Source organism: Bidens hawaiensis, unplaced genomic scaffold (assembly GCF_021521415.1).
Source record: "Bidens hawaiensis isolate Kalapana, Puna unplaced genomic scaffold, B.hawaiensis_p1.1 tig00012273_1, whole genome shotgun sequence".
In the NCBI taxonomy this organism is placed as follows: Eukaryota; Viridiplantae; Streptophyta; class Magnoliopsida; order Asterales; family Asteraceae; genus Bidens; species Bidens hawaiensis.
Window position 1 is genome coordinate 220,016 of NW_027491995.1, and position 17,598 is coordinate 237,613.

General features: G+C 34.2%; 1 protein-coding gene across 1 annotated transcript; it reads right to left on the reverse strand.

The window, feature by feature from the left end:
* Nucleotides 1–15,072: 15,072 nt before the first annotated feature.
* On the reverse strand, nt 15,073–16,738 carry LOC143540533 (uncharacterized). Its single transcript, XM_077033561.1, has one exon. It carries the CDS (start codon nt 16,560–16,562, stop codon nt 15,177–15,179), a length of 1,386 nt encoding a protein of 461 aa, XP_076889676.1. The 5' UTR covers nt 16,563–16,738; the 3' UTR covers nt 15,073–15,176.
* Nucleotides 16,739–17,598: the final 860 nt, after the last annotated feature.

The following is a 17,598-nucleotide window of genomic DNA, read 5'->3' on the forward strand; positions in this document are numbered from 1 at the left end:
TACTTAGAACTTGGCCGGCAGGTGACCCTCCTCCCTGAAATGGGCAAGGACCGTATCGAGCGGATTCGAGATTAACACAATCGGAGAATGGTCAGACAAGTATCTTGGTTAAGCTCTAAAGGACGCATCTGACCAGAAATCAATGAAGTCCTGATTGACAAAAATTCCATCTATTTGTTTAAATGTTACATAATAAAGCATTTTCTATAAATAACCTTTTAGTACATGTGTGTTAATAGATACGTAATGTATGTGCCACGTGTATCAAATTTTGGTGATCAAAACTCCTTTGAGGGCTCCGCGCTTTTAAAATCCAAGGTTGACCGAAAACGAATTTAGTTCAAAAAAATCATCTTTCAAAACAAAGCTTGGTTTCTGAAATGTAAAAACGTAAACTCCTTCACAAAATGTTAAAATGTTGAGGTTTTCCGTCGGTAGAAAAAATTATATATTAAAATGGTTTTGGTTGAAAAGTATACACCAAAATATTTAAAATAGAGACCGGAACCGAAAATGAGTGAAAAATAGAACCGGAAGCTATTATAGTAAACCGGTTCGGTTCCAGAACCGTTAAAGCCGGTTCTCGCTAATCGGTTCTGACAAAAATCGGTTCAATCGTTTATTTATCAAATGAATTGTGCAAACTTTGCAAATTGCAAAACAAGTTTATACAATTGTATGTCTTCTTTTACGGTAAAACTAATTTAGATTACAACATGAACATTCGTTATATTTTTTATTAAAACCTAATCTTTGAAACTTAAATAAATCATTAGCAACGATAGATTAACGGAAGATCGTATCATTTTATATTAAATTACGTTGATAGCTTAAATCAAAATTGATCATGGCTGTTAGGTATTGAACGTAAAGAAAGAAGATTTGAATTTTAAAATGATTGAATGGATGTTGTTTAATAAGTTATTATATAAAAAAAGGATTGGTAAATTTATTTAAATGTTTTTTAATATTCCGGTTCTTCGGTTCCAGGTCTAGAACCACCGGTTTTACCCGGAACCGAACCGGGAACCGTTTAATGCAAGTTTTGAGAACCGAGAACCGTAAGGCAACACACATTAGCGGTTCTGAGGCACCGGTTCGGTTCCGGTTTCTTGGTTCTAGTAATTACGAATCGTTTTTTGCTCACCCCTATATAGAGTAAAGTAGAATACTGGCATTTGATAAAGTTTTATTTTTAGTATATAATAGACAGTTTACCTGATCAAAGCATAAACAAAGTTATGGCATATTGGTTATTACAGGTTTGTTTCTAGGACAACTGTAGTCAACCGGTGTTCTATTCCTGGTCACCGGAAACGGTGGTTAATATATACAGTTTTTTTGTCTACCTCATTTTAGTGGGCCATTATTATTATTATAACAATAGAAAATTGAAAGGTTTAATGTTCGGTCACTTAGCGACACCTTATTGGGGAATAGATTTAATGTCTGAAATCGACACGATCGGGTTTTACCAATGCTCAAGTTTTACCGATCGACGTCTGCCTCATGGTCGACCTCAATTTTTATTATTTATTTTATTTTATCTTTTATTTTAATTCCGGTATAATAACATACGTAACCGAAACCGGTCGGACTTGTGTCGACTTACCGCCTCAACATTTGAAATTTTACCACCGTCCTGGTTTATCTATCTGCTCTGGAGCGTTGCGCCGGCTAAAACCCTAGTCTAATAGTAAAGCTTTGATGAAATGGATTGAATGAAAATTGAGTAATTATTATATATGTATTATGAATAATTATAATTATGGTTATCAACACCTAAAATAGGTTTGCTTATTCTCCAAGTTTTCCCATCTTTATATAATATCATATTGTATCTCATTGTATTATATCTTATTAATGAAATCTCTCCATTTCTCCTTACAAGTCCACCTCTTATTATTTAGCTATTAGGCTTGTTTCACAACACGTTATCAGCACGAGTTGCTTTTAGAGTTGGATCACATCATCATCATGAGGTAAGTATTGTCTAATTAACTTATACTTTTTCTTTATTTTCTCAAACATAAACCTTTGTCATCTATACAATTTGTGGTTGTGTTAGAGATTTGTTTTGTTGAATGATAAATCTTTCAAAATAATCCATATTGCAATTCATACAAGCTTAGGTTAAATCGAGATTTATATTTTATTTTAATATGGTTGTGTGTTACTTAACAAATCCATAAAATTGATCTTGAATAAAATAATCTCACGATTGAGCCATAAGTCATTAAAGTCGAAGTCGGTTTGAAGCAGTCATCTATAGCTTCTGTATCTTTTTAATAATTATATTTTGAATATTATATAGTATATGAAGATGTATATGTTTTATATGGATGAAAATTAATGACTAATGTTTTGTTAGTATTACATTATGAACTGCTAATTGATTTATTAGAATTATAATTGATATAAGATTTTTATTGGAAATACATAACCAGTATATTAGCAGCTAAAAAAAGCAAACTAATTTGTTTATAATTTAGTTATTTTCTTTCTTATTTTATCAAACCACACGTTAAAATAATTTTGATTTGCTTTAGTTCCTATTTCATATATCTCATAACTAATGCTTTATTATATAGATTTAATATAAGAGAGATAATTTCGAAATTGCAATATGAAATTCTTATTTGTTTTTCTTAATTTTCTCAAGAGTTAAGACATTACTGTATTCAAAAGTTTAAGTCGTATATATTTTTTTTTTCTGCTAATTTTTATATTTAGCATATAACCCTGAAGCCAATTACTTGTAAGATATGCATTACATGTTATCTTAAATAAGTTAAAAGAAGATTTTCATGCTTTAATACGATTCGCAATATTGACCACATTACATTAAATATTAAACTGTATGCAAATATTATGTGATACATAGCTATTAATTTTCTAGTTTAGATTATTCATGACTACCGTGTGTATTTAAATTTTTTCCTCAATAGCCATATTTGGGGCATTTAAAGTATCTCTTAGCTCTACAAAATTCAATTTTATTAAACTAAATTGTTGTAATCGAAAGTGTGTACCATGTTTAGCAAGTAATGATAAATATCAATTACTTGATGTTAGATTTGGAGAAGTGGAAATCAGTTTCATGGGTCCTTTTTAGTAATTGGTAAATGTATAAACTGTGTTTTCTCATATTTGAAATGGAAAATATGAAAGACAATTATCAGTTGTGTGTTATTATTTGGTATATACTTCTCTGGAAACTATAACAACGTTAATTGTCGTTTAGATTTGAGTGGAAACTATAGCAACTTTGTTTATATTTGAAGTTGGAGTGTCAAAATTTATATATCTATATTTGTATATAAGATATATTTGTGATTGATGATACCCTAATATGTTGATACATAAGTTATATATATTTTCCCGTAAGTAATGATAACATTGTATTTCGTTAACTTTTAGCATAATGTTATAACGTCATGTATTGTATAATTTTACCGTATGATATATATATATACACACACACACACATTATGCTATTTTTATAATAGAACAAATAAACCAAATGTATGGTTCATTATCACTGTCATGAAAGAGTATACATATGTTCAAATATAAGCCTTGAAGTGTCATATTCCCTAAATCTCATAATTGAAGGTTATATAATATTAGCATGATAAATCTTACATGACTCATTCATATATTACTTCTCAATATTTGTTATATGAAGAGAAAATTAGTTATGAGGAAACACTGGACAAGACCATTTTTCATTTACAAAACCTCAAATATGTTCACGAAGTAGCATATCATTAAAGTGTATGAAATGTGTTAAGTGATTTAATATTCATGACCGAGAAAGTTATGAATAAACCATGGAAACGGTTTGGTTTTATACCATTCCAGAAGTGAATTTGACAACGTATTGATCATTGCAATCATGGACATAATTGAGAAAATTGTAGTTTGGTTTTATACCATTCCTGAAGTGAATTTGACAACGTATTGATCATTGCAATCATGGACATAATCGAGAAAATTGTAATGGTGATTATATTAATAATGATATCGATCATTAAATTATAATGATGCCCATGCTAATAATGAGATCGACCACCACATGTGGCACAGAGATTGATCATATATGAGAACAAAATCTGGAAATACAAAAGTGAAATCACATGATTGTTTGAAACAATAATATAATGTTCACTCATATTTACAATCTTGTACTAAAGAAGCATGATACATATACGATCATAAACCTGAAGTTTATGGATCATGATTATTTTATGGCGTGACCGGTTAGACCACACTGAGTCAATGATGTGAAATTTATTGAAGAACCAAAAGATTCTTCATAATAATTATACATGTAATATTGCTCTCAAGAGAAATCATTTATTTACCAATTGAAGGAGGGTGTGAATCCCTAGATGTTATGGAATTGAGAAAAGGATACACATATCCTAACATGATACCATTTAGTATTTTGAAAATCGATGCATCGTCTAAATGGTTATCAAGACTGCAACTTGATGTTTGCATGACCTGTGGCTTAGCTAATAAGATAGCAAGCATATTATTCCATATTGGTATATTTGCATTCAGTTATAATAATCAATTTGATTCCCAAGTTAATAATGATATGGAATAAGTGTTGAACTTCATAACATATTATATTCTTACATAAATTGTTTTGTTTAAGACGATTACTCAACGTCTATAATTAGTTGCAAAGGCAATTATCACTAGAACAAAGGTTCATGTTTGTATTTGAGTACATATGATTTTACATGTTTAAAAACTAATTCACATCAAGCCAAACAAGTTATAATACTTCTTCCCCATTGTAATTGGTTTTTGGTCAGTAACCAAGTATTCATCATCTAATGTGTGTCATATACTGAAATTACTCCACCACAAGACACAAAGATGAGGCCACAAAGGAAGTTGGCAATTTATGTCAATATCTAAAATTACTTAGAGCCGTTAATGTGATATTTGTTTATAGCTCATTAGTTTTTCACTCAAGTGAATCAGCATTCCCAACATTAGGGGGGAAAATAAAGCAGTTGAAAAACAAATTTAATTAAAATGAATTATCATTGATCCTCAAACTAAATTATATGAACTAAAAGTTCAAAGGATAATTCATGTATAAAGATTAGCGAATCAATTACCAGACGATTCACTGACCCAAAGAGAGTGTCTAACTAAGACACCTATACAAACTGCTAATGCTCCAATTCATAAATTTCTCGGAAGGACAACGCATATTGATAATAAGTCTAACGCACGCGTGTAGCGTGGTAGAATGATCGGTTCCAAAAATATATTTCCTCGAAAATTGGAGCAAATAATGAATATGGTCAAGTCGAGGTGCACTAAAAGGTCTCTTGAAAGAGATTAGACATGATGGTTCTTGAAGAACCTTAGGTACCTGAAAACAAAGAGCTCTCAATAAATTATATTGTATCATGTCTACAAAGAAATATGGAATCGAAATAAAGTCGACGTCGCTATACTTTTATATATATGTATAACTAGCGCTTGAAATGATGATGATGAGGATCAATATTCTAAATTTGCCTGTAAAAATGATTGGCCAAAGTAGAAAGACGCAAACATGGCAGATTTGAATTCTCTAAATAAAGGAAAGTTTTTTGGGCCAACAGTCCGTACAACTAAAGTTGTAAAATGTGTTAGATACAAACGGGTATTTTATATGAGTTATGAAAATTCATCAAGTTATATAAGGAAAAATTGTTGGCACAAGAATTTTTGCAAAGACCCATGATTAATTATGAGGAGACACATTCTCCAATAGTGGAAGCAATGACTTTCCGATATCTAAATAGTCTGGTAATAAAAAGAGAGAATTGATATGCGTCTAATAAATATTGTGATTCAGTTGATACTGAAAGTTTACAAGAAAGTCTTCGAAGGATTTGAATTATCAAATCATGTAAATTAAATTCTTGAGAACACTATGACTCATGTTGTATACAGATTCATATTTGAATAAGTTATGATTATTGAATATGTTGAATATAAATGTAACTCCTAAAGAGTTTCCTAAGGTAGTTGAATGCCTGAAAGGTTAACTAATATATCTTAATGATGGAATTCTTGTGCATCAATAAGCATACACATATGTGATACAAAATTGATGTGTTAAATGAGCAAGTTTATGCAGCAAAAATCCTAGAAAAGTGAATACACATGCATAATTTGTCAAGTTGGAAATTCATGATAGATTGGAAAATGCATAGAGTTATGCTTATTGCGTATGGACTGATATAGTCGGATTGAGCATGGTACACTCAATAATTATTTTGATAAGGAGGGGGATAATTTGGATGTCATTAGTCATACTTTTATCAAAATTTTACTCTTAAAGTTCATATAATCACAGTTTACAGTGATGATGTACACATCATCGAGAGAAACTGCATAACTTTTAGAAGGAGAATTTTTGAAATACCTTGACACGATGTGATTATTGCTCAACTTGCGGTTTGAGTATATGTGTAACTATATGTTTATCAATCTATCAAAGTACATATGAAAATGTTGAGACAATTTACCAAAGACAATATTCATTCTTTGAGTACGTTAAAGGATGTCCAACAATGCACTCTATATCATTTCCTATCACAATATGAAATATTATGGGTTCAAAAGTATCACAATTAAATGCATATGCACATTATTATTTATTGCTAACTATACATGATTTCTATATCTTTTATTATATTTATCAGCATGTGTATAGCTAGAAGACATCAGAATGGGTTAAAATATATATATTTCAGGTATGAAAGATATGTACTTATATTTTACTAACTCATCAAAACAAGTTTGACTAGTATTGTCGATGCAGAAAAACACAACAGGTTATCAATACAATGGTATATGTTTACGAGATGATGCAATAGAAGTTTTCAAATGAAGATCATGAAACGTTATTCAACCTAAGGATTCGCAAGTAAATGGCTGAAGATGCAAATGATTGACTACAAAAGGTTTGGACAACTTTCACAGAAGATCAATATTTATCATTTGAACGGATATCTAAATCAGGGGGAGATAATACGCGTTGCACTCTTTTTCCCTTAGCTATGGTTTTGTCCCACTAGGTTTTCCTAGCAAGGTTTTTAATGAGGCAACATCTCCAAGCGTATGAAGTTGATAACCAAGGGGGGGTATTATGAATAATTATAATTATGGTTATCAACACCTAAAATAGGTTTGCTTATTCTCCAAGTTTTCCCATCCTTATATAATATCATATTGTATCTCATTGTATTATAACTTATTAATGAAATCTCTCCCTTTCTCCTTACAAGTCCACCTCTTATTATTTAGCTATTAGGCTTGTTTCACAACAATATGTTTATTTTTTATAACGTTTTAACATAGCAAGGATAGAGATTCGTGGTCCAGGATAGAGATTCGTGGAGACGTAGGATTAAGGTTAGAGATTCGTGAAGAAGGTACCTAGTTAGCTTAGCTTTGTATTTAGGGTCTAGTTGGCTAGCTTGGCTCCTTGTTGTTTATTTATATATTTTGTTTGATGCTGCCTTTTGCTTCTTATTAGGGATGGCAACGGGCCGGGTATTGGTAATCACATACCCATACCCGCTTGTAAAACCGTGTCCCATACCCGGCCCATTACCCGTCGGTTATTTGTCGGGTAATTACCCGTCGGGTATCTGGTATACCCGTTGGGACTTTAAGTACATTTTTTTAATCATTATAATTATTTTATACCATTTATTCATACAACAATTCTTACAAATTTAAATATAATGCACTACATATATAAACGAATGACAATAAATAATTAATGTCATTATAATTTTTATATAATTTTCTATATATATGCTTCACAACCTATGAAATACAAAGAATTTTTTGGGTATAAGGTAAATGGGTATGTGTATTCGGGTAATCGGGCCGGGTATCATCTAATCTCATACCCGGCCCGTACCCGCGAAAATTTTTAAATCCTAATCCCATGCTCGGCCCATACCCATCGGGCCTCGGGTATACCCGTCCCATTTATTTCGGGTTTCGGGTATACCCGTCGGGCTCGGGCTTTTTTGCCATCCCTACTTGTGCCATATTCTTAGTAGGTTACAGATTCCTTGCTATTTGGTAGTTTGCTATCTATATATTGCTAAGTGTCTTTGCTTGTAGGATGTATGTTTACTCTGTTTACATGTACGTAGCTTTATAAGCCGGAGGTCTCTCTGGAAGCAGTCTCTCTATTCTCACGGATAGAGGAAAGACTTGCCTGCATCCCACCCTCCACTGACCCTACCAATAGCGTGCTATGCGATGGGATATACAGGGCTTGATTGATTGATTGATTTTAACATAGCAAGGATGGAGTATATGAATGACTTAACAAGAACTAAATAAAATATAAGAATATAGAACAATACATCTACTAATTCGATCTACAAAATATAACAAAACAACTTATCATACACAAGTACCTACTAACCCACGTGATCCCATCCCGATCATAACATTATCAGCACTTCCATACTTCACACTACCTTCTATATAATTCTTACTACAACATTTTAACAACCAACCAATAAACGCCCATCTCAGGACCACATTTGAAACAATCACATCATTAGACGGGTATCAGATACGCACAACATACAAACAAAACAATATCAATCAAAACGGTTTCCTCTCTAGACCGTTGACAAACTTTCTTCCAACCAAATCTGGTATCGGTTTTAACTTTTGTAAGCAAAACCGGAAACAAGTCTCCATCCGGGCCAAAATACGAAGCAAAAAGTACCCTCGCGAGTGTGATAAAACAAATTGCATCATATATATTAGTACCAGTGTACCAAAATACAATAGCAAGGGTGTAAACATGCCAAGCGACTCATGAGCTACTCAAAACTGACCGGTTAAAAGCTCGAACAAAGTCGGGCTTACACGAGCCTGAGACCACGCTCGAGCTCAAATATAAGCTTGTTTAATAAACGAACCCGAGCTCAAACTTCACTTATTGAGTTCGAGCAGGCTCACGGGCTTTTTATTATATAATTTTTTACATAGTATTTATTATTATATCTAAAAATGTAATAAAAATTTACAAATAGTTTATATTTATAATAAAAATTGAAGTTAGAAACCATATATAAAAATATTTGTAGATACATATTGATAAATTAATACATAATTCATTAAGGAACCGAGCTTGAGTTTAGAACTAAAACTTGAAACCGGCTCAGCTCGGCTCGTGTACACCCCCAAATAACCACTAACACAATGGAATCCGGAACAATACTACACTAACCTCTAAATTTTACAGAAGTACGATTCCATAGTTTTATTCATTCTTTAATTATAAAAATGAGTTATCAAAGAATAAGGTAAATTAAAACAAGCTACAATAGGCATACATTTACTGGTTTTGAAAAAAAATTATCAAAGATTAAGATAAAATTTCAAATCCTAGGATTTGGTCAACACTGGTAAACTGTTAATGTGTACACGCCTAATGAAAGCAGTATAGAACAATGTTCAAAGATAAGATTCTGACCCGCTAAACTGTTGTTTTCAATGTCTTTGTGTTAAAAGAGCATTCAATACAACAGTTTGTTTGTGGATTTTTATGATGTTAAAACTTAGAATCACTAACGTAACTGACTCATTTAACATATATTTTAACGGAGGTTTATAGCTTCTAGCAGAAAGGTAAAGAATGTAATGGAATAGAAGACATCACTCAGATTATTTTATTTGGCTAAGAATATAACTGGCATAGCTTATCTGACGGGTTAAACTCTAATCAGTTTGTTTTAAGTCAAGTTCAGAAGTACTTCCAATTTAAAATTTGTAAAAAGACACTAATTTAGACTTCCGTTGCACTTGATAAAAATCTTTAATTTCATTACTGTTACGTATGAAATAGTACAGGGACCTAATTGTCATTGTTTGATAGTTTGAGGACTGATTGTAGATGGTATGATTATGTAATTAGGTCGTTAGGTTAGTTAGCGACCGAATGCATAAACAGAGAGCCTAACGGAATAAACGGATTATTGTTGTTGTGACCTAATTCTTGTGTTTCTCTTCCTATACTCTCTCTACCATTTTCAATAGTATCAATTGGTATCAAAGCTTATGATTCTCGGCCATTGTTATCAATTTGACCAGTTTATCACCAAATCTTTGTAATTGATCATTGTTCGATCAATTCCTTTCCAAATTCGTTTCAATTCAAGCCGGAATTGAACAATTGTTGATCAATTTCTTCTGATTCCTTTCAGTTCATACAGAATTGAATCTGTTCTGGCCGGAATTTCTCGCCGGAATTCCGATGTCTTTCTTTCCGTTCCAAATTCTTGTTGAAATTCGTTCTAATCTGCTATGACAACTACAAGAAGCCAGGCAGAGATTGATAAAACTGTTCGGGAACATTCCAACATGCTAGTGAAATTTGGGGTTTTCATGGAGAAAACTGAGCATTCAATTGAAGAATCCCGTCAATCTTTTGCTGAAATCAGACAGATGCTCGACAAGATTAATCATGCAATTGGTAATTCCTCTACCAATACTGGTGTGAATTCAGAACTGAACAATACTTCTCAATTCAATTCTAATTCTCGAACTGAAAGATTGTTCCGATTGGGGAAGATTGAATTCCCTAAATTTGATGGTATTGAAGATGTAGAAGACTGGATTTCTAAATGTGAACACTTCTTTGATGTTGATGAAACACCAGAGAACTACAAGGTTCGGTATGCAGTAATCAATTTAGAGGGAAAGGCGATGAAATGGCACAACAATTTCATTAAGAAGAGACCAATTGCTACTGTTGGTTGGTCAGAGTATTCAAGAACCATAATAGACAGATTCTCAACAACCCTATTTCAAGATGGTATGGGTATTCTAACTTCTACAATTCAAACCGGTACATTAGAAGATTACTATGATCGTTTTGATGAAAACCTTTTAAGAGTCAATATTGCTGAGGAATATGCTATTAGTATTTTCCTAAAAGGGTTGAAACCTGAGATCAGTGGTATTGTTAGAGTTTTAGATCCAAAAACCATGAGACAAGCTTATATGTTAGCTAACAAAATGTGGCCATCGCTAATATGCCTAAATCTCACTTCACTAGAAACTACTCTCATAATACCAATATACTTAACCCTACACCCATATCTTCAGTCAAACCACCTGTTCATACTTCACATTTACCATTACTTCCTACACCCAATACTACCCAAAAGAATAATAATACTAGAAGATTAACAAATAAGGAGATGGAAATTAAGAGATCAAAAGGGGAGTGCTTCTGGTGCAATGACAAATTTACCCCTGCCCATAAATGCCCTAATAAACAGATTTATGTCATCGAACTCTATGGGGATGACGAAGAGATTATTCCTATCGTAGATAGTGATACTTGTGTCATTGATCAAATTGTTAATGACACACCTTTGATTTCCATCCATGCATTTAATGGAGTTCCTTCTTACTCTACAATGCAAGTTGTGGGTAATATTGGAACTAAATCATTACAGATCTTAATAGATTCTGGTTCCACACATAATTTTGTGGATGAACAGTTGGCGATTAAGTTGAGGTGTCCAACTAAAACTATTAAAGGCATGAAAGTGGGAGTTGCCAATGGTACACAATTGGAATGTGTTAAGATGTATCCCGAGTTTCAATGGCAAATGCAAGGGTTGTGGTTCAAAACTGATGTCTTAGTTCTTCCCTTGGGAAATTATGATATGGTTCTGGCATTCAATGGTTAATTCCTTTGGGCAATATTATTTGGAATTTTCAAGAACTCACTATGCAATTCAAGGCTGGGGAAAAAATGTATCAGTTGAAGGGTAACAAATCTAACTCCCTATCCTTATGTTCAACATAATTTATGAATCAGTTGCTTAAACCTAATGATCAAGTAGTTCAGTCCCAGTTGTTCAGTCTGCAAATGGAAGACAAGGATGGTCAATTCCAGCACAAAGCCATGGTGTCAAAGGAGGGTGAACATGTAGATGTTACACTGTTGTTAAAAGAATTTGAAGATGTGTTTCGAACACCTTCTACCCTTCCTCCTGCCAGACCTTTTGATCATAGAGTATTATTGAAGGATGAGAATGTGGTGATCAATCAAAAACCTTATAGGTACCAGGCAGCTCAAAAAGATGTGATTGAGAAAATGACCAAAGAGTTGTTGGATACTGGGGTTATTCGGGGAAGTTCCAGTCCCTTTGCAGCTCCGGTTGTTCTTGTAAAAAAAAGGATGGAAGTTGGAGGATGTGCATAGATTATAGGAAACTGAATGATGCCACTATAAAAAACAGTTATCCAATCCCTCTTATTGACGAATTATTAGATGAACTAGGTGGTGCTTCAATTTTCTCGAAGCTGGATCTTAGGTCTAGCTATCATTAGATCAGAATGTTTGCTGATGATGTGCACAAGACTGCCTTCAGAACTCATGAAGGGCACTTTGAATTTCTGGTAATGCCCTTTGGGTTAACTAATGCCCCAGCTACATTCCAATCTCTTATGAACCATACCTTTAAGAAGTTATTAACGAAATCTGTTTTAGTTTTCTTTGATGACATATTGATCTTTAGTAAAAGTTTGGATCAACATGTGATTCATCTAAGAGAAGTCTTGGAGTTATTGAGAATGAATCAGTTGTATGCTAGACTCTCAAAATGTTCCTTCGGAGGTCACTCTGTGGAATATTTAGGTCACATCATCTCAAGTACGGGTGTAGCTACTGATCCTAAGAAGGTGGAGGCTATTCAACAATGGCCTGTACCCACTACTATCAAACAACTAAGAGGATTTTTGGGTTTATCGGGATACTACAGGCGGTAATTAAATCTTATGGAATATTAGCTAAGCCTCTTACTAATTTGTTGAAGAAAGATGCTTTCAACTGGTCTATGGAGGCAACTTTAGCTTTTAATCAATTAAAGCAGGCTGTTTGTTCACCTCCGGTTTTGGCTTTACCTAATTTCTCCAAACCATTTGTTCTAGAAACTGATGCTTCATCTATGGGCATTGGTGCAGTTTTAATGCAAGATCAACATCCTTTGACGTTTATTAGTAAAGCCTTATCTCCAAGACAACAATCCCTCTCTGTTTATGAAAAAGAACTCCTAGCCATTATCTTTGCAGTCAAACATTGGCACCACTACCTGTCCTCAGGTCACTTTATCATTAAGAGTGATCAAAAAAGCCGTAAGTACCTAATAGAACAGAAGCTCACAACTCCTCTACAGCATGTGTGGCTGTCCAAACTTATGGGATATGACTATGAGATTGTTTACAAGAAAGGATCCGAGAATAAAGTGGCTGATGCTCTTTCAAGGGTACAGGGCCCTACCTTGTTTGAAATGACATTATCCACTTTGGATAGTACTTTGTTGGATAAGATCAAAGACTCTTGGAAATCTGACCCACAAATTCAAGAAAAGATTCAAAAGTTAGTTGCAGGTACCAAGGTTGGTTCTTATAATTGGGATGGTCACCTTTTCACGAAAGATAGCAGGTTGGTAGTTGGTAAGGATGTTACCTTACAGAATGATATAATTTTACTTTGTCACAATTCTGCTATGGGTGGTCATTTGGGTATTCATGCCACTGTACAAAGGCTCAAAAATTTGTTTAAATGGAAGGGTATGCTTAAGCAAGTGAGGCAATTGATTAGACAATGTGAAATTTGTCAAAGGGTGAAAATGAGAATGTGGCATCACCTGGATTATTGCAGCCATTACCTATACCAAAGTATGTCTTTTCTGACATTTCAATGGATTTTGTGGGAGGTTTTCCTAAAGTCCAAGGGAAAGACACTATTTTAGTAATTGTGGACAGGCTCACTAAATATGCTCACTTTATTCCATTGGGGCATCCCTATTCAGCTGCAACAGTTGCTCAAGTATTCTTGGATCAGGTATTCAAGTTACGTGGTTGGCCTCAAACCATAGTATCTGACAGAGATCCTTTGTTTTTGAGCAATTTTTGGAAATAATTCACCAGATTACAGGGTGTACAGTTAGCCATGTCTACGGCCTACCATCCTCAATCTGATGGGCAGACCGAAGTGGTAAACAGGTGTATCGAATCTTATTTGAGATGCATGACACTAAGCACTAATACTTCTTGGCTCAAATGGGTATCTCTTGCTGAATGGTGGTACAACACCAATTTCCATTCAGCAATCAAGATGACACCTTTTCAAGCCCTTTATGGGTATGAACCACCAATCTTTATTCCTTATATTCATCGGGACTGCCAGGTAGAAGCTGTGGATCAGTTGTTTTGTGAAAGGGAAACTGCAATTAAAGAGCTTAAGCAGTCTTTAAATAGGGCTCAAAATAGGATGAAGCAAATGGCAGATAAAAACAGGAGTGAAAGAGAATTTGATGTGGGAAATTGGGTCTTCCTCAACTAACATCCATATTGCCAAAATTCCTTAAAACCAACTAAGTCTAACAAGCTCAGTCCTAAATACTATGGCCCATTTCTCATTTTAGAACGAATAGGGAAAGTGGCTTACAGATTGGACTTACCTGCTAAAGCAAAGTTGCATCCAACCTTCCATGTCTCCTTACTGAAGCTTGCTAAAGGACCAATTTCAACAATTATGCCCATTCCGATACAACCGAGGTTTCTTTATACACCCGCTAGTGTCATAGATAAGCGAGTGAGAAAGAAGAAGAATCGAATGGGTGTGGAAGTTTTAGTTCGTTGGAAAGATTTATCTGTGACTGATGCCACCTGGGAAGATTTGGAAGAATTAAAGTGCAGATTCCCTGAATTCAAATTTGATGGTTGACTTGTATTTTGAGGTCAAAATCTTTTTGGAAAAGGGAGTATTGTTACGTATGAAATAGTACAGGGACCTAATTGTCATTGTTTGATAGTTTGAGGACTGATTGTGGATGGTATGATTCTGTATTTAGGTCGTTAGGTTAGTTAGCGATCGAATGCATAAACAGAGAGCCTAACGGAATAAACGGATTATTGTTGTGGTGACCTAATTCTTGTGTTTCTCTTCCTATACTCTCTCTACCATTTTCAATCGTATCAATTACACTATTAAAGCATGGAACAAAATATCAAGATACGTAAGAACGCAAACCTGACTAAAAAAAGTGTATCAGTGTAGGCCCGCATAACACCAACGAAACAAAACCGGGTTACAGCTGGTCAAAAGCGCTCAGATTTTTCAAAGACAACATCTTCACAAGCTTCTCTTTAAGAAAAGGTGAAATCCCATCACAACAGGTCAAAACTTCAAACGACTTAACAACCCCTTTTCGTTTAACCTCATCAAATGCACCCGACATGCCCTTCAAAATCAAATCTTTCCTCTCAACATCATAACAATCTACCAATATAAACAAAAACTCCAAAAGATTGTTCGTCATGTGAACATATTTTGGCACCGAGTTCACCATCAACAAAATACCCGGCTCAATATTGATGACATTATCAACACCTTCTTCATAAAAAAGCCAATCGTAAAACAAAGCCAACTTCACATTACCTTCAATATAATTCTTGGTGCAACATGTTAACAACCAGCCAATAACCGCCCATCTCAGGACCACATTTGACACAATCACATCATTAGACGGATGATAAGCACAACATACAAACCGAACAATATCAATCAAAACGGTTTCTTTTTCGGGACCATTAAGAAACTTCCTCGCAAACCAGATCTGATACCGGGTTTGACTTCCGAGTTTGACTTTCGTAAGCAAAAACCGCAAACAGGTCTCCATCTCGGGCGTGATACGAAGCAAAAAGTACTTGCTACAAGTCTTGGATCGATACAACCGAGAAATATCATAATCCCGCGATAATGAATCTTTCCATGTATTTTTAAACTCGGGCACGTGAACTAGGTCTTGTAAAACCCTAATCAAATCCCTACCGATTTTTAAACATAAATGGAATTGTTCCTTAAACACCCGAACACAAAATTCAATTGACTTTTGCTTCAAGATCTTTACCTGTGGGTTTGAAGACACTCTGCAATGATCAGATAACACTCTGAGAAACACGTACAACGCGCACGATATAATACCTGTTCGTTCTTCAACCAAACACTCCCATTTTCGCGTGAAAATACTAACCATTTCCAAACACAACCATAGATTTGGTTCGCTGAAATCGCCACCGCGAATTTGCCTCAACAGACTCACTAACAAATTATCGATTCCAACAGCCGAGACGTCGATCAGTTGTGAACAAATGTAAATCAACTGAACTTTCACATTCTCAGCAAGCTTTGAATAGAGTTGATCAACCAGTTTACATAGTGAATTTGTGAAGACAGCGTAGCCGTCGGTTGCAACGCCATGTAAGTGCTTGATGTGAACTTTTGCCAAATGGGGTTGGGATAAGATACCGTGTAGAATGGCTCGGTTGAGAGTGAAGTATTGAGGTTGGGTGCGGATTGTTAATGGAAACGGCGGTCTCAGTTGGGGCTCTAGAAGGCGGAAAGCTTCAGTTAGAGATGAATAGAATGCGTTATCAGCTTCGTAGGTGGTTTTGTGAATCAGTGAAGATGCCATCTACATGAATTGATAAGAAAAAAGAGTTCATATTACAAGATAGGGTTGTCACGAGCCGAGTTATGCGAGATTCGGATCGATCTCAAAGTAAAACGGCTCAGCTATTTTAACAAGCTGAAAAGTTGAGCTCGGCTCATATAAAAGCTCAAGGTAACTTATGGCTCATCGAGCTGGCTTGTTAACTTTTTTTTAATGTTTATTTCACGCATTGTAATTTTATATGTATTATTATGTTTTATTTTTTCCAATTCTTTTATCAATATTTGTATATGTTATTATTGTGTGGGTGTGTGTATAAAACTAGTTTCAAATAACACGTTAATGATAATATTAAACTAGTTTTTAAGATCCGCACGTTGCGGCAGGGCCTTTAAAATGAAAAATTAAAACAAACTTTTGAAAGTCAAACTGTCAAAATATATTCTTGTACACAAAAACAATTAACTTGTATTCACTTTTATACACTTAGAAATTAAAATCAACCCATATTCCCAGATTTTTTAAAATACCAAAACTGCCCCTTAGTCGTTGTTCAAAACGGTTCCCGAAACGTTAAACTAACTCAAAAAAGCGCGTAGGGACTATCTTATTTTCTCTCTCTGTGGTGTAAAATAGCATTAAACAGAACTTACCATGAATTAGAGTGGATTTGGTTTTAATCGTCTTCTGTTGTTGGCTTAAGGGTTTCTGCTAATTGCATACGTGTTTGCTTCATCATCTGCACAGTGACACTATTAAACATTAATCATTAGAATAGAAACTGATGGTACTTGAGCTTCTGATGCAGCAATTATTATGTGAAAAAATGCAAATGGTAAGCATCATTTGAGCATCGAAAGTAGTCGTAACCAACGTATCAAAAGTAACCAACTCTGAATCAACATTGTAAGAAGATAATCTATTTGACCACCCGTTTAAATTCCCTTGAGTCGTAAATAAAATATGTATTCATAAGATAAGATAAGATTGATTTAACAGAAAAATGTAATTAGAGTTCACCATACTATACTACGAGTGGCATAATAAACAGGTATGT